Source organism: Corvus brachyrhynchos, unplaced genomic scaffold, assembly GCF_000691975.1.
Source record: "Corvus brachyrhynchos isolate BGI_N302 unplaced genomic scaffold, ASM69197v1 scaffold236, whole genome shotgun sequence".
Lineage (NCBI taxonomy): Eukaryota > Metazoa > Chordata > Aves > Passeriformes > Corvidae > Corvus > Corvus brachyrhynchos.
In genome coordinates, this window is record NW_008238660.1 from 1,212,090 (window position 1) to 1,236,803 (window position 24,714).

Sequence of the window (24,714 nt, forward strand, 5' to 3'; positions counted from 1 at the left end):
GCATTCCTGACAAGTTCTGTGAAAACGGGTCAGTGCCTGGGGGAGAGGGACCTTCCCAGCAGCACAGATTTTGCTGCTGCCAGAGCACTCACAGGACCAGGCCATGAACGCTTCACGGCAAGAAAAGCACGCAGGTGGTCCCACAACCTGCCACTCTTCGATTCCAAGCTTCCAATTATCTTCTTTTTCCTATTTTCCCGCTGGGCTGATAAGCATGGGAAGAGATCTGCTTACAGAGATGATGCATGCCTTTTTAATTTGTGTTTGTCTTTCAAATGTTGCCTGGTTACTCCCTAAACTATCATCAAACACTTAGCACTGCAAAGTGACTTGCAACAAACACCTCTACCCAGAGCCAGCAGGAAGAGTGACAGGCACAAGTTTGCTTGCTGGGCACCTACCAGGCCAAATGTGCCCCGCCACACTTGTGGGCACCACGAGATTGCTGGCTATCCTACATTTCACCTCCATCTGCAGCTGTGCAATCATCTCCATGTGCAGCTCACTGCTCTCAGCGCTGCTCTGCAGCCTCCCACAGCCAGGGCAGTTTGCAGGAATAAATCAGCATTGTGCCCACTGTGACCCATCAAACGCTCCAGGGAACTTGGCAGGAAGCAGGACATTTGCTAACGATCCAAAGTTGACATTTCAAGTTTTAACACCTAAATTTCACCAAGTTAAAACTGTTTAAAGTTTTAAAGAAGCTGAACCTACACATGCCCGAAGTGTCTGACGTGACACATCCAGCAGTGCTACGGGAGCTGGACAGTATCACTGTCAGGTTACCCACTCAGGAGGTTTCAGGTGACTACAGGATGGAAACATCACAGGTATCTCCAAGAAAGGTGAGTAGGATCATTGCACTATCCTTCCAAAAGCTGAAAGGAACCTCTGGAAGTCAGAAATTCTCAAGGACACTTCAGGGGAAGCCACCTCTCGTGGTGCACCTTCAAACTGCATTTGTTTTTGTCTTCTTGCTTTGTCATCATCAGCTCATTCATATGTTGGTCAGGTTTTACATCCAACTCTTATTTCTTTCAAACTGCCAAGCAATGAACTTGCAGAAATTCTCATTCTTTGTCCCAAAAGGTGTAACATTAATTTATACCAGAGGAAAGATTAAATTCAGGTGCAGTCCACTCCTTGTGGGTATCCAGTGGTTTAAAGTCTTAGAATATTTATCAGCTTTGCTTCATCAGTGCTCAGACACTTTTGTCTCAGAACACTGAAAGCCCCCAGTACCGCTCAGACATCAGTCCATGGAGAATTACATCAACCCTCTTCCTGCAGCCCAGCTTCAAAGGCAAATCCAACAGAGCTGCTTTAAATCAATCAGCAGTTGGCAGCTCTGGGTGTTCACCTGGCATTTCCCACGCAGCCTGATACACGACAGACACAGCCAGCGTCTCCTGCATTTCCTCTGCCTGGCTGAGAACTGTCAGCTCGAGCTGCCACACACCCTTTTAACAAAGCAGCATTTCACTCCTGCCTCTTGCTGCAGGAGATCCCCAACTCTGTAGTGAAGGGTCACTGAAACACCTCTCCACTGTGGGGTGGGGCATTGGCGTAAACACTAGGTGTTCCTGCTATTTGTTGAGTTAAAGTAACAAAAGATTTTATTACAAAGGGGGAAAAAAAACATGTGGTTCTATCCTTTCCTCTGGAACATCTGAGATAAATCATAACAGCCACGCTCCAGGTTTGCTGCTGGCTGAGTCCATTACGTTAATAATTAGCAGTGATACATAGCAGAGGTCACTCGAAGCCCAGTCATGGCTTACCCTGCCACTTGTTACAGTGACCCACAGCACTGGATACAGGGAGTTTTTGCATGTCTGCAGCACACGAGGTGACCACGCTCATTATTCCCTCACCCAGCACAGCCCCAGCCTGGGAGGACTCAGCCAAGCTGTGAATTGAGACTATTTTAGAAATCACGAGCGAGGCATTTGCAACATTAGCTTGAAATTCCCCAAATTCCTGAGGAGAAAACTGTGACGTGCTCAGCCCTGCCAGCCAGGGCTGAGTCAGCACAAGAGGACAAAACAAACAGGACTATGTCCTGCCCACCACATGCAGCTGGGGGTAGCTTCCCTGCCACGTACCAGGGAGAACTGGAATTTTATTTCACTTTTTAGCCCTAATTAAGTTTGAAGAACCTTAACTATGGTTTAGTTTTCACTATCACTCTTTCACTCCCTTTATTAAATATCATTAAAAGAAGCTCTAGTAGATCTAATTTAGAATTTACAACAGAGCTGCTAAGTTTGTGAACAGCAGTTTATAGGTAACGTGCTGCCCCTGTACCAAATTCAAACAGGTGTGGGTTTATTTATCCAGCCTCTTCAAAGAGGGGACTGCTGTAATTTAGGAGATGAGCAGAGCACACAAGGCAGCTTCAGTTCGGAGAAAATCAGGGAAAACTCCCTGGGCTCCTGATCCCCACAGTGCCAAGCTCGGGGCCAGGCACAGCTGCTGGGCCCAGCTCGCTGCCCAGGCCAAGGGCTGGGTCACACAGGAGGGTTTCCTGCAGCTCAGCTGAAGGGCAGTGACAGTCCAGAGGGAAAGACTCCCCCGACTGCCCCGGCCACAGCTGCCAGGACTGATGCCCGTGGAGCTGCCGAGACACAGGAGCAGGTCTCTGCCCTCCTGACTTGTGCCTCCCAAGGAGCCCTCCCAGGAGAACTGAAAATCCACACAGGCCATCCCTACGCTTACATTTCAGCTCTTATTTGCATTCTGCTTAGCAGTAACCTAAGATTAGTAGTAGCTGGCAAGCCACAGGCTGGGGAAGGTTTATTTGGACTGCAGAGCACTCAGCATAGCAGTGGTTTCCATTCTCCATCAATCCTGCTTAAGTTGTTCTACTTCCCATGTAGAACAATTTTGTTTAGACAAAGATTACACTGTCAACTGAGACAATGATTCAAGGAGGCCCTTTAAGATCTTCCATGTAAGCTCACTCATTTAACTTTTGCTCTTCTCCTTTCCAAACAAACAATCTAGCACAAACCACTTAACAAAACGGGCTGGCAACTTTCACTCCAGTGACCTCTTTCCCAAGCTGTTTGATTATGCCTGAACTCCACGAGTTTGGGGAGAGAGCAAGTGTGACAACAGTGACACAGCAGGGGCATGGTTTGGTGCTGTGTTCAGTCACACACAGGACACAGATCACCTCACACATCACCCCACCACAGCAAGGCCAGCCACGTGCAGGGACCCATTCCAACGCCTCGGCCTGGCTGCTGCTGGGCAGTGAGTTGTAAGGATTTTTCTGAAGGCTATATCCTCAGTCCCACAGCCAGTCTTGTGACAAACTTGTGGAAATATTTTTGGTCACAGATTTGCTCCACAGACTCCTTACACCTCTGCTCTTCAGCACTGGAGTTACTATTTTTCCCAAGCGGTGAACACAAGAAATTCCAAAACACTTTTGCAAGAGAACATGCAAAAGCCACTGCTACATTCTCATGAGACGTTTCAGGAGACAAAAGCTCTGGAGTTTTCATCCCTTTACAGTCGAGCCCACCATGTGAGTGTGGAAAGGTACAGCACAACCCACTTCATGTGCTGTGTGTGTTCAAGCTGAACATTTGTCTGCAATTAAGATTTGGGGAGGGCAGGGTGGGTACCTCAAATCAAGTGAGACAGTTCAAACACTAAAATCCTTTCATCAAAAGACCCAAGTCAGTGGTACGTTCATTTTAAACACAAATTTGCTTTCAATTTGATTCTGCATAGGTTTTAAAGAAGTTCAACAAGTCAGAGGACAAACACCACACTCCCACCCTCTTGTGCCTGAATCACCACTGAGTTCACAATAAATTCCAGTTCAGCACAACAGTGTGCAATTGCACAATATAAATCCATCCATCAGCTTTTAAGACAAAGTCACAGATCTCTTCTCCTTTGGAGGAAAAATGTCGACCTTCATTTCTGTAAGGTCAGAAGAGCTTTTACTCACATGAACTTGTGCACACACACAAGAATCTTCCTCTAAACATGAGCATCATATAATCCTGCTATTTACAGGGGGAAATCCTTAAAATCTCCTTCTCTCTCCCCCTTGAGCACACAGGCCTGACACAGACATTATTTCCTGGAAGTACAAGGCACTAACACCCATCCAGCAGTTTCACAGCAGATACGCTGGTAACTGAAGGGCTCCTTCCCTCATTAGGAGTCACTGGTTATCAAATGGCTGTGACTGCTGTTTTAACACTGTTTCCATCTAATAACCAAGTGTACATGACACTAAAAAGGGGGATAATATCTGCCCGTTGAAGCAGGAGGGGAACAGGAGGAGCACCTCCCTACCAACAACTTCTCCTCATCCATTTTCAGCACCTAGTATCACCTTTCCTCCAGACTTAGTCCTTCTTTAGAAAAGTATGTGAAAAACAAGGGTACAGGAAAGAAGATAATCATTGCAAAAATTTTTGACCCAGTATTATGAACTCATTCCTGTACTAAAGGCAATAATATTTCCTTGTGGTTTTGTGAAGAAAAATTTAACTTCATCTTTTAAACCCCTTTCTTTTGAAATGCTGAATGTCACCACGAACAACTTCTGCTTTAAAAAGAGATACAATGCCATTTACCTCTTGTTGGCCTGTTGAACACTCCAGAGCAGTAGATGGAAAGCACCCAATACAGACTAATTAAGCTCCACGCACTCATCATAAACTCACAACTGTGCTGCAGTTTCCAGCGGTGCCATCAGGCTCTGCAGAGCCAGCTGCAGCAGATTCCTGCACTCCCACCTCTCCTGTCCATGGCCAGTGAGGCAAACAGGAACCCATCCCAATCCCAACCCTCCAGCACAAGGAACACCCACGGCCACTTAACCCCCCTGTCCTTCCACGTGCAGGCTCCAAACTAAACTCACTGACAGGGCAAGGCAGACCTGGAATCAGGATGTTGGTCTGACAGCAGGCAGTGTAAGGATTGAAAATAGGAGGTAAGGATGATTCCCCATGAGACTTTCACAGCAAATTCTCCTGCAATTTCCTGATCCATGTACTCCTCACCCAGGCTTTAGGCACCCACTATATCCTGAGGCACAGACTATCATAGTTTAGCTCTGCTGTTAAAAAAAATTGCTTCTTTTTGCTGTTTTCAACATGTCATCTGCAGATTTCAAGTAGTGACTCTTTGTTCCTGCATAGGAAGAGATGGGTGGAGGAGGCTCACCATTCCCTCTGCCACTTCAGATTTAGACTTCTATTACATCTGACCTGAATTGTCATTTCCTTACTGAACAGTTTTGTTCATTCTGGTTGTTTTTTCAATGTCTCCTGCTCCATTTCCTCTTTGCCCAAAGCAGGGCAGGCCAGGACTGTACAAAGTGCAGATTAAATCACAGAATGGTTTGGGTTGGAAGGAACTTTAGAGATCCTCCAGTGCCACCCCTGCCATGGCAGGGACACCTCCCACTGTCCCAGGCTGCTCCAAGCCCCAATGTCCAGCCTGCCCTTGGGCACTGCCAGGGATCCAGGGGCAGCCCCAGCTGCTCTGGGCACCCTGGGCCAGAGAACCACCCTCACAGAGAACAGTTTCTTCCTAATCTCCAATTTAAACTTCTGCTTTTTCCATTTAAATCCATTCCCCCATGCCCTGTCACCCTATTCCTTGTCCCAAGTCCCTCTCCAGCTCTCTTGGAGCCCTTTCAGGCCCTGCAAGGGGCTCTAAGGTCTCCCCAGAGCCTTCTCTTCTCCAGGCTGAATAACTCCAGTACTCAGAGCATCATCCTGGTGCCTCCTCTGGACTGGCTCTAGCAGCTCCACATCCTCCCTGTGCTGGACCCCTGAGCTGGAGGTAGCTCTGCAGGTGGGGTCTCACCTGTGTTTGTGCTTGGGGTGTACTGTAAGTCTATATACTATAAAAATATTATATTATTATAGATTGATTATATGTATTATGAAAACAGAAAGAAAATGTGTCAAGTCTGTGGTAAAAACGTTTCCTAGATTGATCCCTTTTCCACTTACTCCTCACGTTCTCTACCTGATTTGCATTTAGATGCATTTGGATTTCCACAGACCCTTCATCCCTTCAGCTCCTACATTACCGAGAGAATTCATCTTTCCCAAGATGTTTATGCACAACAAGCACAGAGGAATGCAGGCTCCAGGGTTTGCAGCAGTAACTCCCAAACCATAAAAAGCACAAAACAATGGACAAGATTGACCAATCTTTAACCAGTTCTTTGCCTATATGAAGGCCTTTCCTCACACTGCAGTCACTTACAAGCCTCTGGTTAGGACTGTTACCAAACTCCTTCTGGAAAGCTGATCATGAGTATCGTGGTCTCCAGACTCCCAGATCTGAGCAGGACCCTCAGAGATGGCACCAGTAGCTCACATCTGGCTGCTCTGCTGCCAAATGTTTTATGCCAAATGTTTTTGTACAGCACAGTCCATCAGCTATTCCATCTCTGAGATTCTTGCAGTTTTTCTATTTTCAACATTTTTCTACTTACAAACCCTTCAGAGTGATTTCCTGGTATTTTCCTCAAATTTTCCACAAGAAAATCCCTGAGCAACTTCAGAGTAGACATATATAAAGAGGTAGACACCTATTTTTTCCTGCTTTCTCTTCTGCATTTTCGTTCTCCACACCATCTGATGGCTCTACCACCACACTGAGAAAGCCTTAGAACAGGATGAATTTGAATGCCCCAGGGTGATCAGAAAGCCATGAGCTTTTATTCACCTTGTTCTGTGAAACAGATGCACACCACCTTGCAACTGAATCCTTGAGGAAGGCTCACAAAGTCTGCCAGGAATTCCTGAGCAGCCAAGCACCTGAGAGCAGCAGGTCTGGACAAGTGAAAGGAGGCTGGAGATACACCAAGATATAAATTGATGTGACCCTGGGGTCAGAGCCAAGGAGAGCAGGACACCAGCAGCCCTCACTTCTCCCCTCTCGCTAAGGGACAAACACCACTCCGCTGCTTGTTGCTTCCTTGCCAGAGGATAACAAAGAAATTTAAGTCGAGAGGAAGGGGGAGGGAAAAGGAGCTGCTGCAAGTGCTGGCAGGAGCAGTTAGGGCATAGCTGCACTCTTAGTTCAGCAGCCCAGAGGAATCCAGGCACGGCTGACAAAACCCAGCTTTGTGCACAGCACGCAGCACCCGGCAGGGCTCTCACGCTGCTCTCAAGATTAGAACACATTGAAGGTTTTGTTACATCAAGGCATTACTGCCTGTGCCTGTCATCTCGAGGCTTGAGCCAAGCAGAAGCAAATTATCCATTTCACAACCACCTAGAAATAAAAAGAGTTTAATTTAAACTAAAGCTTCAGTGCAGGAGCGGGTGCTGACTGAGTAGTCGCGCAAAATGATTCACCTCATGAATGATTTCCCAAGTTGGATGCACTTAAGTCTTGAATTCCTGTCTGTAGGCACAGTCACAATTCAATTATGAGGCCAGCTTGCATAGCAAGTTTTAAAATTAAAGTCATCTCTGGTTGCTCAGAATATCAACCAAAAAAGCCCATGGAAGTAGCTCAGCTACTGCAGCATTTCACTTCAGCAGTGGGAAGAAAACCAAGGCACTGAAGAAAGTAAGAATTCCTTATGTAACAATTGTCACTCCTGTCTCATTTGTAAATACAAGAAAGTTACTGAAATTACATAAAAAAAAGATGTCAACTTCTAAGCAATTAAGCCTTAAGAGAGATTCATTCACTTTCAATATCATCATTCCTAATTAAGCACCCAACCTTGAGGCTGAACAATGGACATCTTGACACAGAGAAGGACAAAGGTCAGTAAAGAACCAAAACTTTCCCAGCAATAACAAAAATGTCAAAAATGCAGCTTTAGAACTAGATTGTATAAGTTCAACTGAGCTTGTTCAGTAAGTGCTTGTTACTGATGCCATCCACAGCTGGCCAAGCAAGGTGCAGTAATTCAAATCATGACAACTCCCAGCCCCTGAATCCCACAGGTTTAATATCAAGAGACAGAACACAAAAGTGAGGGGAAGGAGATGAAATATTGCAAAACAAGTTCAGCTGACAGAAGTATTTATCATTTTACTTCAAATTCAAAAATAATGAGGCAGGAGACTGTTTCAGCATGATGGATTTCAGTTTTTTCTACTTAATTTCTTGATTCAAGAACCTCTTTCCCCGCACTCAGCCATGAAGACACTGCATGTGACACTCCTGGAAGTGTACAAGCAAGCTGGCTGTTAATGGTATTGTCACCTTAGTATTTCTATTCCACACCTGCCCAAGTGGACCAAGTGAAACCCCAGAATTCCCAGTGTAACAATAAAGGGACCTACAAATCCTTCACGTGACATTTACCAAGCAGCCAGTTCTGCTGGGATCATCATCCTGCACTTTGTAACTCGTTAAAAGGCCTCGGGGACCCTTTTGGGAAGCCAAGATGTAATGAAAATCCCAAGAACATTCATGGCACATTTATCAGGTTCCATCTGCTCCTCACAACAGAGAACACCAGCCGTCACTCCCAAGTTTTTCAGTCTCAGAGCAATTTTTCCCTCTTCCATTTGAAGATTTAATAAACCTTTAAAAGAAAAGAGTTGCCTTACTTTAGTTTCAATTCTTTTCTTCCGTATCTGGGGGTGGATATGCCCCCAAGGGAGGACTTAAATCAAGATTAACTACAAATATAGATCAATAAGGTGTTTTTAAGAGAGAAGTATTGCACCTGTAGGCAGTTCTGGCTTCTCCAACACCAAGTGTTCCCGTCTTACGCTGTTTCCGATAAACCTTCTCTGCAACAGGATTAAAGGCAGGCCTAAAATATCAGTGCTAATTTGGTGCTCATCAAGATGTCCTCAGGGAAGCAGGATAAAAAGAAGAGACTAAGCATAATTATACAAGAGTAATATTAATAGGCAAGCTGGGCTTTAGCCACAAAAAGTCAACAAGTTTTCCTTAATATTTCTTCCAAAGCACTTGTATGTCACTGAATAAAGAGGCACAATAAGACAAAGCCATACTTCCTCTAGAAATCCAGTGGGAAAATTGGAAGGGAAGAGGGAAAAGAGAAAGTCAGCTGTGGAAAAAACACTAGTGAAAAATTTATGAGTGCTTCTTTTGCACAGTCAAGTCTCCCTTGCTGGTAAAATATTGCCACAGACCTATTAGCCCTAGAAAATTCATTTTCTTAAAGAAAATCCTAGTCTGTGGCAAATGTTTATGGCCCATAACTTTAAGCAGGACTGAAAAACTCTAGCAAGGCTTGCAAATTGTATAACCAAACGGAATTAAGGTCAACACTGTCACAGGGATTAGGACACCAGTTCCTTATGATCGTGTCAAGTGTCCAGCAGTGCTCTGTGGGGCCAACAGCAGCCCTACCCCACTGCTGGGCTTTATTTCAGTCCATCAGCCCTGGGATATGGGTACTCCCTGCTTCACTTTCTCCTCAGGGAAATGAAGGGAAAGTGCAGGAGAAATCCACTAAACCACCTGTGAAGTAACACCCTACTACCACAGCACTTTGAAAAATAATTACTGGGGGAAAGAGAGGGGAAATCCAGTCTGGAAAGCTGAATTGCAGGTTATTATCTTCTGCGGTCAGGCACTGGGTAATGAGTCTTTTCCTGAAGAGAAATCCTGACTGGCATAACTAGAATGCAGCCCAAGCCTTGCTTGCCTTAAACAAGACTACCTTCAGCTCAATCTTTAATGCAACCATTGCAGCAAAGGCAGCACCCAGGAGATCCAGCACTGCCTGAGTTTTGCTTTTCCTTGCAGAACTGGCCCCAAATCCCTGTTGCCTCCCAGCTGCCCCACCACTGACCCCCTTCATCTGCAACACTCAGCCATGGAGAACAATTCTGCAGCTCCCTCTCCTGTGGCAGCTTCCAGAACTCATTCCAATACCACTCCCTCTCCAAACTGGGTTCTTGGATCTATTCTGTGTGTCAGAGCTCTTCCCCACCCCTCTGCCCTCTGTGTTTGGCAGGCACTGACCCACAACTCCAGCCCATTCTTCCCTTCCCAAAGGGCAGGGTGAGGGCTGACCTGGGCAGCCAGAGGGGCAGGAGGTCCCCCCAAACAGGAAATTCTTCAGGGGGCCAAGAACAGAGCAGGGTTTGATGGCTGGCAGGCAATGCTTCCACACAGACTTTTCCTACCACAGCACACACGGACAACTGCAGGGATCTGTTTGTATCCCCAGCTTAGGAAAATGTTCCAGCAATGTTTAAGACAAGGAATAACTATGGAGATGCACATGCACCAGTTCTGCTGACCAGAAAATCTTCTGCTTTCATAATCTAAATAGAAATCTCCATTTTCTTATTTAAGCACAAATATTAATTTAAACATACAAAACCTCAGAACAGCAGAAACTGGAAGCTGAGCTGTGACTGTCCATGCTCTGAATTAGAGGCATGAAAGCATTAAGAGAGTGAGTAACACTTTACTCACTGTGCCCAATTCTCAGCACAGAAAAATTGTGGTTTAAGGAATCAGGTTGCTCAGAGTCCCAGCTCAGGTCCAGGTATCCTGTTAATCACTGTAAACACAGCTCACAAACACCTGGAAATGAGTAGTTTGTGATTAGCTGCAAGGAAAATAAACATGATTATACTGCACAAAATACCACTGAACAGGCCAGGAAAATCCAGCCAACCACTTTCATTAATCTAAATTAGTGGCCAGGATATTTCTATTAGGGTAAGGTCATATTCTCCAAAGGAATTGCATTCCTATGGTTTCAGTTTCAGGTTTGAATCCTAATAATTAAACTTCAGACGTCAAATACTGGACACACAGCAGTCATTCATATCAAAAGAAACCTATGGATATGCTGTAACAGCAGTAGCATGACTTGCAATAATACTGGAAAAACTCCTCTCCCCAGCCCTCTCTTTGCCATCCCAGCTCTATCTCAGAGCAGCTACGTGCACAGACACAGACAGGAACTGCAGAACAACACTTTTATAAGTACGTGTCAGTAACTTATCAGCAAAAGCATCCTGGCCAAGGATTCTGCTGCAAATAAGTGCTTGCAGAGACCTCTGATGATTAATCTGAAGCATTTTGATTAACCCAGCTAGTTCTTGGTTAGAGACATATTTCTACCAGCCAAAACTTTCTGACACATATTTTCTGTTTCGTTAAAAGCTGAGTGCCTGCTAAAACACAAGGCAGAGGTAGAAGATTAAAGACATTTTGCACAATGTGTTAAATACTTGATAGGGAAAACTCATCCTCACCAAATCCTGGGCACACTCAGTAGCTGACCTTGTGTCACCACTGATAACCAGAAAACAAATGGAATAATGTAATAATCTGCTACTGTTAAGACAAATAGCATTTGGTGCTCTAAGGACTACAAAACCTTGGTTGCTGTAATTGCAAGTTTTATTTTCAGGGAGACAAACTCAGTTCCCTGCAGGGTCTCTGTGCATCAGGGCCCACCCCGAGGCCCTGGAAGCACAGAAGGAGCAGGGTCAGTGCCAGAGCTCCCCGCTCCACCTGGCACAAACACTCACTGCTCACCCTCACCCTGACCAGCACCAATGCCCATCCTGGAGTTTTCATTTATCCCTGCAATGCAGTTGTGCAGACAAACCATCAATGGGAAATTCATTAACTCCTGCAAATGCTTCCTAAAATAAACAACTCCCATACAGGTGAAGGGCACTAGAAACACAGATTTAGTTAACTTTACACAAGTTATTCCCTAAATAATGGATCCCACTGCATGGGTTTAATTTTTCTTATTCCAAGCTATGCCTTCGTTTGTTCAAATGAGAACTCAGACGATCAAAATCAAAAAGAAAGCAAGCACAGAGAGATCTGATACAAAATATAAACCCCCATGCATCAGAAGGAAAGAAAAGAGGACTGTAACCAAACACACACCACCACGTGCATTTTTTTTTTATTCCACCTTCCAAAACCAGTAACATTTGTCCATGTAGCAAGATCTCCAGAGATACAAATCAGTACCAGCAGGGTATGTGAGCAAATATATGGAGCACCCGGAGTGTGGCAACTACTGACATTGACTTACTTTATTAGAGGACATTTGTCTCAAGAACTTTTCAATGTATTCTTGAGACCATTTCAAGAGGTGCTTTCAGATTGGGAAGCCCTTAATCACAAACCACTTGAGACTGCTACAATAAACTCCTTAAAATAAATCTTAAGGTTTGCTCTGCTATTACTCCACATGGACTTATTAGGGGTCCTCTGATCAGAGCTGTTAAGAGGCTGCTGTTCTGGTCAAGCAGTCAGAGTTTCTTTCACAAATACACATGAAAACAGAGCCCCAAATATCCATTGGGAAGCAGAACAACTCTTGGTGGCCCCAATTTGCTGCTCTTCCCCCACCTGTCCCTGCATCACCCCACTCTGCTGGCACAGTTCTCCTGAGGTGAAAGGACACTCAGCAACCTGCAGTTGATTATTAAGCAGCCCTAAAGACAAAGTCACAACTGTAGAAACAAAGACTTGTGTGATGTATTTAAAGATATCAAATGTCTAAAACAAAGTTAACATTTAAAGGGTTGGTTAACCTGGTAGCAGGAACAGCTTTTCCTCAGTTCGTGTGAATTAGGTCAAACAGCTTTTCCCCTCCTTCCAGTCCATGCACAGCTACAGCACAACACACACCAAGGTGTGCACACCACTTGTCTGGATGCAACATGCTGGTGTCCCCACATCTTTAACAGCCCCCTAAATACCAATCAGTATCAGATAGAATGAGCTGCGTTTCCAGACTACTGTGTCAGAAATGCAGCTGTGCAAGTTCAACAGCATGCGCTCATTTCAACCAAGTCAGATCACATCAGATTCAGTTTTCGTGTTGGTCCAGCACAGCCTTAAAGCCAAAATTCAAACCATGAGCCCTCCATAAACTCACTCTATTCTACTACACACATACATCAGCTAGGAGAAAAAAAAAAGAAATTCCTCCAGGTTAAGTATTTCCCTGACCTCTTTTTGAACTGAAACACACCATTGTTCCATTGTCACCTCGGATTATTTGTCAGCTGCCAAAACACCATTTTTATAGCACTGCCTTTTCAATCACACTTTTTCACTGCCTTCATCCAGAGCCAGTGCACAACATCTTTTGACAGGAAACTTAGCTCTTCTTTCTTTAGGAACGAAGTATTTCTGTCACAACTTCAGCGCACCAAAGGCCCAGCACAGCTGCGCCGGTGTCACTTTGCTGCTGCGCCTCAGCGAGTCACAAACACTGTTCTCTCCCCCCCTCTTTAAAATTCTGATTCCATGCAGCTGAATAGGGAAACTCCAAGCTGCAGGCACATTAAGGAGTGGCCAGTTAAATCCCCAGGGACTGGTCCTTACCTTGCAGCATGCACCTGTAGGCAGACTCGGATATCGCGTAGATGTGCGGTGGCATCTCGTGGCGCTTCTTCCCTCTGTACATCTCAATGATGTTCTCTGAATAAATTGGGAGGTTCTTGTAAGGATTTATGACTACACAGAACAGCCCTGAATAGGTCTGGAAAAAGAAAAAATAACAAACATTTCTGTTAGTAAACAGTATTGAAATAGAGTCGTAAAGAACAGAAAGCCTTTTCACAGGTTCTGTAATATTTATCTTAAAACAAAATTGAGGTGCTTTTTGTAGACCAACTCAAAGTACATGCTATATTCAAATTATTGGTTTCTAGTTCTCTTAAAAGGCTCTTTAATTACCTGCATAAAAAGTAATTTAAAGATAATAAGCGTAGGTAAATTTGAAGAGGAGTATCTGATCTCTTTCCCACAGACATTTAAATCTCTCTTCCGTTTGCCAAGTTCCAGCTTTATGGACACCTTTTGATGTTCAACTCCTTCAGTAAAATGTGCATTCCAAGATATTTTCATTTTAAAGGAACTGATAATATCCATTGCTCAAGTAAATAATCTGGGTGAGGGAAACGCCTATTTCAAACCCCCATTATTTCTGCTATCCTGTTATTTTCTCATATCTGTCCATCTTTCCTGCTCATCAGCCCTTCTCAATCCCAGAGAGGGGTCATTCCCTCCCTGGCACCTGGCCCTGCAGGTGTTTCACACTCTGCTTTCAGAACTGACCCATCACAGAAGTGACACCAAGAATATCAAGGAACCAGCACAAATTGTACATTGCTGATTTCACTGACTCTTACTGAGACATTTCTGCACAGCCAAAATGCCTCAAGTGTCACAGAATTGAGCCCACACTGAAGCAATGCCCACAGGGCTGCATTTCCCTGTGATCCAAGCACCACAGACTCCTCCAGTCAGCTCCACCTCTGCTCCATAGCAGCTATTCCTAAGGAAGTTAGCACAGGAACATCCATCCCTGGCAGAGGAAGGAGCACAGGCAGCCACGGACACTCGGCTGCGTGGGAGGCACAGACGAGCCTGGTCTGGCTCGGGATAAGAGGCTGAGCTCAGACAGACACTGCTCCCTGCACACACCAGAGCTCTCCCGGGGTGTTCCCTGATCCAAGGAATCTGGTTGGCTCTGGCCCTTTCAGCAGCAACCAGAACCGACTGCTTCTAAGAAAGCAGAATCTCTCCATTCACTGTTATCTCCTCACATGCTTGGACAGTGTGTTCTTTTTGGTCATTACTGAAATTCCCAGTTTACCAGCTCAGGAATGTGAGCAATAAAGACCAGGTTTGGTAGAAATGGGAGGTATCTTTCTGAAGGTCAGGAAAACCACATTTTTTACCTTTCAGGTTGAGAGGAGTAAAAGAATGGGGAGAATAAGCAGACAGCATTGACAGCTATTGAGAGCCCAGAGTACCGACCAGGTCACTCAGCATCCTTAAAATATTTGTCCATTTTAAAAAGTATTTCTGCTACACTGGTATGAACACAGTAGCTGAAAGTCCCAATCTGCCTTTTTTTTCTTTTCTAAGTATAAAAGATTTTATCTGGAGGAAAAGGTGCCCCCTGTCCTTTCTACACCTCCACCAGCTTCTGGAAAGACAGGCAGAAGGTGTTCTCTGAACTGAGTCCAGAAGCACCATCAGCAAAGCAAAAGAACTTGGTTTCAAGCCAGATATCCTGACATAGGGACATCTTATGTCCTTGTAGGAAAATACTCCCTCTGCTTTGGTCAGATCTGCTGGATGATAACTGCAGGGCCTTACCACCTAAACAAGGTATTTCTTTCTCAAGAGAAAGGAAACAGATCTTATCCGGGCAACTGACCCAAGGGCAAAGAACAACTTATCAGTCATTAACTCAATATAACATGGGTCTGTTGGCAAGTGGGCAGTCCCTCCCCAGCCTCCTTTTCTACCACTGTCCCTCTTGCCAGGATCAGTGCTCTTGCCCTCACTTACTGACCCGGATACTCTTGCAGACAAATGTCAAACAGAATTGGTTGGAAATAGAAGCAGTTCCCTGCCCAAACTCATTCATGGTCACTGGTGATACTGGAAGGGAGGGAAGGCAGGACAGTTATTTCAACAGCTTGGTACAACCATCCAAGGAGCCAATTAACTGCTGAACAATGGACACCCATTCCCAGCCACCTTCCCTGTGCTCAGCTGAGGTCACCCACATCCATCTGTCACCACCACCAGTGACAGGAGGCTCTGAGAACTGCCACAAGCCTGGTTTCTGGTCTGGGCTTCAAATGAGGGTAACCAGAAGAAAGAACATGTTTACTAAGCCCACCACAGAATCACAGCTCAGAACCACGGAGCAGCGCTTCCCCTGTGCTCCTCCAGTGCAGCCACAGCTCAGGAGAGCCAGCTGGTTTTTGCTGACTGCAGGGGAGAGCTGGGCCTGGGAAAGGAATTCCCAGAGCCAGAGTCCACTCCAGACCTGTCCCAGCACAGCTCTGACCAGTGCCCTGGCACCAAAACGTGCTGAGGCCAGCAGAGCTCTGCCCTCCGGGAGGGCTCTGGACTCTCACCCAGCAGCACTCTGAGCCCTGCTCTGCTTTTCACCCACTCAGCCTCAGAGATTTGCAATTTACCTCCCTGGGCTGCTGTTGTTCACCTGAGCAAGGACAGAACTCCCAAACCAGAGACTGGTTAAGCTGTAAGGGAACTACTGCAAAACCCAGCCACACTGGTGACCTTCTTTCAACAGCAACACCTCAATTTCTCTGCAAGTTCATCCAAAACTTTGACCAGTTGTTTTGGCATTTTATGTTCCCAAAGGAAAGGTGTTGTTTTTTCTCCAGAATCACTGCCATTCCCTAGACATGAATAAATCGATCTGCTAAATAATTAAAATAAAAAAAGAAGTCGTAAGTGCTGGGGTAGAACAGCTCTTTGAAGATTATCCTTCTCTCCTCCCCTCAGTTGCTTTGGCATCTTTAGTTTATTTCCCCAGCACAGATATGGAGTAAATGTTACTATTTAGCTACATAAAGAATTAATAACCTAGAAAAACAAACTTAACAATCCTTCAGACCTCTGTTGATAACACCTAACCTGGAAGCCTTTCCTGGCTATCTCCTGAAGCAGTAATTGGATGAACCTGTGAACCTGGAAGGAAGAATAAGCAAAGCCCAATGATGCCAACAAAACTTGGCCAATCCAGGAAAAGCCAACAAATGTCCTGGACAACTGCACAGGGTCAACTGAAGAAGTTCTGTATTGAACAGGGCCAAATTAGAAGTTAAGAAGCACAAAATTCTCCATTTTGCCAGTGCTGGCATTCATTTATTTGAAACAAAATATAGAGGATAGGCTTTTATTACAGACCATTCCCTCTGTGCCATGACAGCTCTTTGCATGCAGCACCTTGAACTCCAACACCTTGATTTCCTGCATGTTTGTTACCCAGCTCACTCTCCTGCTGTTTCCCTGTAGAATTTCAAAATGAGACCATTTTCAAACCAGCACCACCCTGCACAGCCTTAATTTATTCATAGGAAGATGGAACTGAATTTTCCCAATTTCCTGACTGTCATCTATTGCAGGAAGCAACATATGAACATATTGGTGGGCTGTCTTTGCGGCTTGGTAGGCAGAGAAACACAGAAAGGATGCTTTTAATGAGCCAAATGTAACTGGGAGGGAGGCAAATGGTACCAAAATCTTTCAGAGCTGTTTTATAACTGCAAGTCTCACAGTACATCACTGTGCCTAAAAAAGCAGGAAAGGGCTTTTTGCACGGAAACCAAACACACGAGAAGTAGAGATTGCTTAAAACCCCTCAAAAAGCTTCTTGGTGAGCAGCCACAGGAGGAATTATCAGGAACACACATCTGCTTAACAAATGGACACCCCATTTAAAGAATACAATCCTGCAGCATGTGGACTGATGGAATTGTCAGATGGGAATAAAGGCTGGGATCAGCACTGGTGAGCTCCAGTAACAGCCCAGTCTGGATGGAGAACCAGCCTTGGTTCATTTTTCAGCTGACAGAGGTGGATGTGTACATTAAGAATTGAAAGGCAAGCAAAGATGCTGATTCACCTTGAGCTCATGGATCAGCTGTTTGCTGCTGGTTGTTTGAACACACTCCTGCTTTACCCAGGAACAGACAGGATCAACCCACAGCCATAGGACACCCTGGAATGCACTCTCCAGGCAGGGCTCCAGACAAGTAAAGGAGAGCTCTGACAGAGGTTTGTTATACAAGCTCCCCTCCAGGACACTAAATGTGCAGTTTGAAGGTTTCCAGATGCTTACAGCCTGTATCCAGTAGTTTATCATGTGGTAATCTGGGTTCTGCTAAGTTGTCCCAGCCTGCAGAGTTCAGGATCCTGGAACTGGCCTGTTTCAAACTCTGTTCCATCCCCACATCCTGGGAGGGAGGTGGGTGGAAGGGAACAACTGGGAAACAGAGGGTGTTATTCCCAGGTGAAAACACATGGGAGTTCAGGCTCCTAACCTGCAGTGGGGGCTTTCGTGGCCTGTCTTCCCTTAAAACCACATCACCCCTTCCCTGTGCATACACAGGGAAGTTAAGGGCAAAAAAAAGGAGGAGTGAAGGGCAAAAAGCCTGGTGCTATCCCTTGGACCACCAGTTCCTGTAGCCAGGAACAAGCTGTTATGGCTCTTAGGTTGGTCTCTTCTGCCATGACATCCAAAGGCCTCTTTAAAGCACCACTTGAGAGCACAGTAGCAAGATGCAGGTACAGTTTGGGCATTTGTTACAATCAGCTTGCATCACTCAAGTACACAGGCTCAACACTTCTCTCCAAGTCTTCAAATACAAAAAGTGACGGATTCACTCTATTACTGTATAAATAATTAAGCTGAAGTAAGCATCTAGACAGCTCTCATTATTACCTGAAACAGAAACCAGCCATTCCCAGCCCAGCAAGCAACACACGTTTTAAGCAGTATCCTACAACTAACTGAGTGGAGCACACTCTCCAGGTTGATAAATTGCCTCAACAGAGCATTTTCTTGCTTGGTTTCACTTCCTGAGGTTACAGACCCACCTTTCACACTCCAAGCCCTACTGAGTTCCCTGAACTAGACATGGTTTTTCTCACAGAGCACCTTTTCTCCCTGAAGTTATCCAATTCAAGCTTTAAAGAAGGGCAGGCAGCCTTTCAGCCTCAGAGGGGATGAAGGTGAGGCTGTGCCCTGGGGTGGGCACAACATTGGAATCAAAGAGTGTCCAACATGGGTAAGGAACAGCCTGGGCAGCTCAGGTCAGAGAGGCTGGGGGATGAGAGCCATGGATTTACTCAGGGCAGCTGAGGAGGAGAATGAGAAAGGGAAGCAGCACAACACATACATCAGCTATTAAAGAAAAAGCTCAGCCCACACTGTAGATGACCTGTCTGTGAATGTTCTCTACAGCAGGAGCTGAGCAGAGGCTCAGCAGTGCCGAATTTTCACATTCACAGCCTTCAGGTGATGTGTTTAGAGAGAAAAACCCCCCTTAGCCCAGCAGTGCAGGCCATGCCCTGCTCTGCCAGCTCCTCCTCTCACACAGACACACTCAGGGTCACAGCCTGGGCTCAGAACTGCCTCAGCTGCAGCAACTGCTCACAGCTAAAACATGAGCTGAGCTTGCACCAGGGCCAGAGGAGTATTAATATCCTTTCCCAAGGCTCCTGGAGAGCTGCATGTCAGAGCCCCACTGCTCCACAGACAGCTTTACAACAGTTCTGCCACAGGCACGGGGCTGGAGGGCTGTCCTGCAGCACAGTGCACTGACCTGAGCGCTTGGACAGGAGTCCACAACACAAAGCTGCTCCTTTTTACACTTTTAATCCACCCTTTTTTATAGAAGCACTGAGTTTGACAAGAACAAGCACTTTTGCGTACCTCTGTTTGCCTGATTGGCATTGATTCACTTCTCTTAAGTCCTGCACTGAGTTCCCTCAACTTGATCACATTTAGGAGTCTTCCAAAAATCAGAGTTAATACAAAAAAAAGTTCTTGTGCCAAAGCAGTTCCACCAACGTGAACCCCAGAGTTTCTTCTGCCACACACTGAGTATTAGATCCAGTGACTGGTTTGTGTTAGGAAAAAAGATGGAATTAAGTAACAAACTCCATTTCTTGCCGGTTTCTTTTAACACCAATCTTTGACACTCAGTAACGCAAAACATTCCCAACTGGACCAGCAGGAAAATTAAAGCAATTAGAACACAGATGCTTATATAATACCACAGATTGTTCTAGGTTACACTCAGGCCTCACAGGAGGCAGCAGCTTAACAGAAGGAACAGCTTAAAGACGGCTCCTCCAGTGCAGTGCTCTAAGAGCTGCCACCCACAGCAGGCTCTGGAACTGGGAACTATGGCATAGCTCACATTCTTTCCCTCTTCTGTTCCAATACAGTGGAAAGCACATTTAAAAATGAAATAACAGGGCTACAGACCCATTAGAGAGGTAACACTTGCAATTAGCAACAAATACCTGCTGCAGTGTTTTACTTGCACAATAGTGAGCACGTTTTCTACTTCACTGGTGGAAAGAAAACCCAGCAGCCCTGTGCCAGGAGAGCAGAACCAGCAGGAGGCTTCCAGGAACTCTCAGCCTCACACAAACAGCTTCCAATGCTTTCTCAGAAGTCTTGGCTTAAAAAAACACGGGGGAGTGGGCGAGGAAGATAATGCACAGCTCACTGGAGTTTGGGGGACTCTGAAGCTGAATCTAAACCTTTCCTCAAGCTTCACCAGCTTTTTGTCCTTCCTCAAGGAACAGCAAAACCAGTGAGCTCTAACCTGACTTTCCCCACAGCACACACATCCTGGGTACCTGAGCCCCCAAATGTAGCCCAGGGGCTCCTCCACATCCCCCACCAGCCACAAGAGGCCATCTGGATACTGGCACGTGTTAATCGAAGTCAAGCATTTGAGAAATTCTGTTCATTTTAATCCTTCTGACTGAATGAGGTCAGGAAGCAGTTAAGGAGAAGCTGCAATGATTTATGGGGGTATCAGAAAGCCACACAGCCAGCTGTGGGCAAGGGCCTTCCTCCAGGAAAGCTGGGCCTACAGCAGATGTGGCAACAGCAACATTTTTTAAAATAAATGACTATAAAGCCCATTGAATTTGGAATACCTTGGTTTTTACTGCAGCTGAATTACACCCTATGTTTGAGCGAGCAATTCCTTCATCCCATCCTACTGCAGTGGGTACAGGAGTGGGAACTCCTGACTGCACCACACACACTTCTGGTCCTGCCAGCCCATCTTAGAACAGCTACTCAGACTCGAATGTTTCTAGACCCACTGAGTGGGAAACGTGCCATTTATCCCAGAACTCCTCAGGTGTTCACCTGCACTCACCAGTCAGACCATTAAAACACAGCCATGTGCTGCTCCGAAGTTGGGCTTCCCTGGAAAATCAGTACCTTGTGTCCAACCTGTACAACCATGAGAGACCCGCTGGGTCTGACAAAACAATTCCTGTTCACAAGAGATGCATAAGGTGATGTTTGTAAATTTAAAATACGCTTTAAAAGTGGGATTGAAGAGTCTTGCTTGCCATCAAAAGAGCTTTATATTGCTGGGGAAAGTGTCACCTAGCCCTGACTTAGAAGTATTAACAGTTAGTAGCTTATTCATTCCAATGCCAGGGTTTGCAATATCAAGAACAAGCTGCTTTCCATGGAAGTACGAATGAGGTATTTACATTCCTGATCCATGCAATTACCTGCATTTTCATCAACAGAAGTGCCTTTCATACTTTTTTGAGCAGTCTGGCTGGATGAGGCCTCTGAGCCACCTGGGGTGGTAGAAGATGTCCCTTCCATGGCAGAGGCAGGAACAAGATGTGCTTTAAGGTCCCTTCCAACCCAATCCACTCTGATGTTTTATGACTTCAAAATTCCCAATACTACAAAACTTACATCCAGAATGCTGCTTAACAAAGCACTAAAACATTATTTGGAGTGATTAGGAACCACTTTGCTTTTTGCAGCTCTAGAAGTGGCATAGTTAGTGTTAAAATTAGTATTGAGCTCAAAAAGAAAAAAAGATCATCTTGCCCTTAAAGTGAAAAGAAGGACTAACATGACAAGTTTGGAAGGTGGCTCCTGAAAAACCCCAAACCTCGTGAAGGGAAAATTACCAGAGCAGTAATCTTGTCTGTAACAGCTTGTGACTAAGAATTAAGTGTGGTCTTGAAAAAGCAGCATCCAGGGCTGAGGGACTCTTACCAGTGGATTTCATTTCTCCATCTCATTATCTGATTTAAAGACTTATTCCCCCTATGAAATCATATTTTGCAGGCACAAACCAAACTCTAGGGCTGATATCTAGAAGCCTCCACAGTGGCATTTTACATGCAGGTTTTATACGAATAAAGATGTTTCCTCACTCAGGGTACAGACCTCAGTGACCCAAACCTTTGACTAGAACTACTCCTTTCTTAAATCAACACCCCCAGAAAGTCACCTGGAACTCAGTTCATGGGATAAGGATATTCAAGAACCACCACAAAACCCGCCTGAGCAAAATCATGTTTATTCCAAATCTTCAAAGGACCTCCTAAGCCTGTGGGTATTCCTCCTGGGTGCCCTCCCAGTGAACCACCTCCAGTTCCTGATCTGCAGCTGAAGGATGTCACTAATGCAGGCTGAAGCCAGGATTAAAGCTGGCCACTCCAAAGCAGGGCAGGCAGAATAGTTCCATTTTGAAGCTGAAGAATCAACATTCACAAGCATTTACAGGAACCAAAACCCACTCCAGCAGGATATGAAGGATCAATTTAGATGGCTCAAATGATACATAAAAAACACTGATATCCCTAGAAAAGCACAGGATTTAGGGAAGTTTAGCTGTGAAACACAGGGGAGAGTAAAAACTCCAAGCAAAGGCAGAAGTAATGAGAAAACAATAAATAAACCACCTGCTGTGGTGGCTGCACCTTCACAGAACCAGCACTTACACTCCAAATAAACCTTGTGGCCAGAAATGGAATAGGTGATGTCAAAAGTGGAACAAGAAATTAACGTTATTTCATCTCCAAAGCAAAACTGGGATCACCATAATTTACACTCCAACCACCCTCCCCAGCAGTTCTTGTACAATTCCGGATCCCTTTTGGGTTCTGTGCTGCCATGAACAGACCCCCAAAAGACAGACCAAGCACTGACATCATGCCTTTACAAGCCACTGATCTTCCATACTCTCCACCTGTGTTCATCTCCCACAGCTCAGCAGTGATGCTCAGAGCCTGAGATCATGTCACTTGGCAGGCATTAGAGATGCTGCAAGTTCCAGAAACTCCTGGCCATCCCTACTTGGATGTTAAATGAAACTCTTGGAAGTGAGCATCAGTGCCCAGGTCACTTTGGGCTTTAGTCAGCCTCCCAGTTCCTGCAGCAGCGTCATCTGGACATGGAGATTACAGGCAGATGACTGGACCCACTGGCCAAATCCCTCAACTCATTTGTTTCCTTTCTAGGGATTGAAAGGAAACATGTGTCTGCTTCAGTTGACATTCTTGCATCTTCCACGTCCTAGAAAGGCAACACTGCATGCTGCCTGTTGGGAAATGCCAAGACACCAAATCGGATTCACACCTGCACCTCAACTGCTTGAGACCAACACCAACATTGAAGATTTGTTTGGTTATAATGGGGAAATAACCTGGAAATCAAGCATTTTACCAGCTCCTGTCATTATGGCCAAACCACCAGAACTCCCTTCAGCTCAGGTAACTTTGGCTCTTTTCCTTCCACCAGGAGAATTCCCTTACCCAGGAATTGGGGGCAGTGGTTCTGGGCTGTGCCAGCAGCAGCAACATTCATGAAAGTGTGGGGATCCCCAGGAGAGACCCCAACCCTAAAACCCCCACCAGCTCGAGTTCTTGCAGTTCCTCTCTGGCCTGTGAATCTTTGCAGCATTCAGTCCTTGACACTTCTCACCACTGCTCTTCTCCAAACCTTCACAAAGTAAGCCAGGTTTTAATTTCAGCCGAGAAGCCAATTATTACAGCTGCTCTGAACCACTGTTCTTGGCAAAAGCAGCATCCTCCAGCAATGTCCCTGTAACTCAGGCCTCCAGTAAAGACAAATCCAGGAGCTTCTTAACCCCAACCAACTTCTCCCAGCTGGGGGCAGGGAGGTCTGTCACAATATCCACATGCACCGATCGCTCTGCGCGGCAGCAGCGTCACACAGCCAAGGAACAGAGAAAGAACGAATCCTTCAGGGAAGGGAACAGAGCTAAGGCACCTGTAGGATCTCACAAACTGCACACACACGAGCAGCCAGTCTCTCACAGAGGGAGGGTTTGTCAGCCACGCAGGACACAGCCCTGTAGCCTCTGTGTGTACACGAGGGACAGGTTCTGACACCATCCCCCAGAAGCATCCGGGGCTGTGTGTGCTGGCTGCAGTCCTTGCACTAGAGCTTGCTGTGACATTTGAGGCCTGCAGGTTTTTAACCTTCATAATGAAATAGGGCTATGATAGCTGTAACGAATTTCATAACAGCCATCATCAGGATTGATACACAGGCTGAAAACTTTTGACCTATCAACGTGTTTTAGTTTTCAATCCAGTCCGTATTAATTACCAAATTAGCTTCCTTATGCAGGAATCATTCCAGAAGTATTTTTCACCCAGCTCTGCTGTGAGCACCTTGGTGCAAGGCCTTGGAAGAGGAAACGGACAAGGACACACAAATATAAAAAACCACTTTGTAGTTGTATATAATTTTTAATAAGTCCAAATATTACCAAGGGTCAAGCTAAAAATGTAACCCCTAATCCCCAGAAAATGAGGGGAAAACGAGCCAACTACCAGGCCTAAATAAAATGGACTAAGCTTTAAGTGTTTATAAAGTGAACCACACATTTAAGCAGATGTTCCAGTGTCTTTTGAGACAGAAAGTCTCCTTGTAGCTGTTCCTGACTCCCTGACCCTACAAGTCACTGTGCAATCAGCCTGCCAAGAGAGCAGGAGCTGCTCCCAGCTGAAGGCACAGACCTAGGGCAGAGCCCAAGGGAGGAGCAGGGTCAGACACAGCACCAAGGGTGCTGTGATTCCCAGCTCCAGAGCAAGATGGTGATAAGCCAGATGTTCAATTAGTTCTTCAAAACCACTGGGGAAAAAAAAGCTTTATCTTCTTGGTTTATTTTAAGCGCTTGAACACATCCCTTCCTGGCCACTAGGCTGATACTCAGTTCCAAAAAGACATTTTGCACTCCCAGTACTCTCAAACTTCATCTTTTAAATACCAGCAGAGCCTCTTATTGCCATTTTTAACATGCAGCAAGTTAAAACAAGAGATGTGCTCATTCCCATGAGCAATTAAACACAGCAATTCAGCAAAGTGAGGGTTTGTCACCTCCCTCAGCTCCAGGCAGCCACTTGCCA

At 45.5% G+C, this 24,714-nt stretch overlaps 1 protein-coding gene across 4 annotated transcripts in view; it reads right to left on the reverse strand.

Moving 5' to 3' along the window:
* The window catches only part of MYH10 (myosin, heavy chain 10, non-muscle), an 89,718-nt gene that overhangs the window by 64,134 nt on the left and 870 nt on the right, over positions 1–24,714 (reverse strand). For all 4 annotated transcript variants that reach the window (XM_017737707.1, XM_017737705.1, XM_017737706.1 and 1 more), the window contains exon 2: positions 13,318–13,474. In XM_017737707.1, coding sequence (XP_017593196.1) covers positions 13,318–13,474 — 157 coding nt within the window. The remainder of the gene's footprint in view (positions 1–13,317; positions 13,475–24,714) is intronic.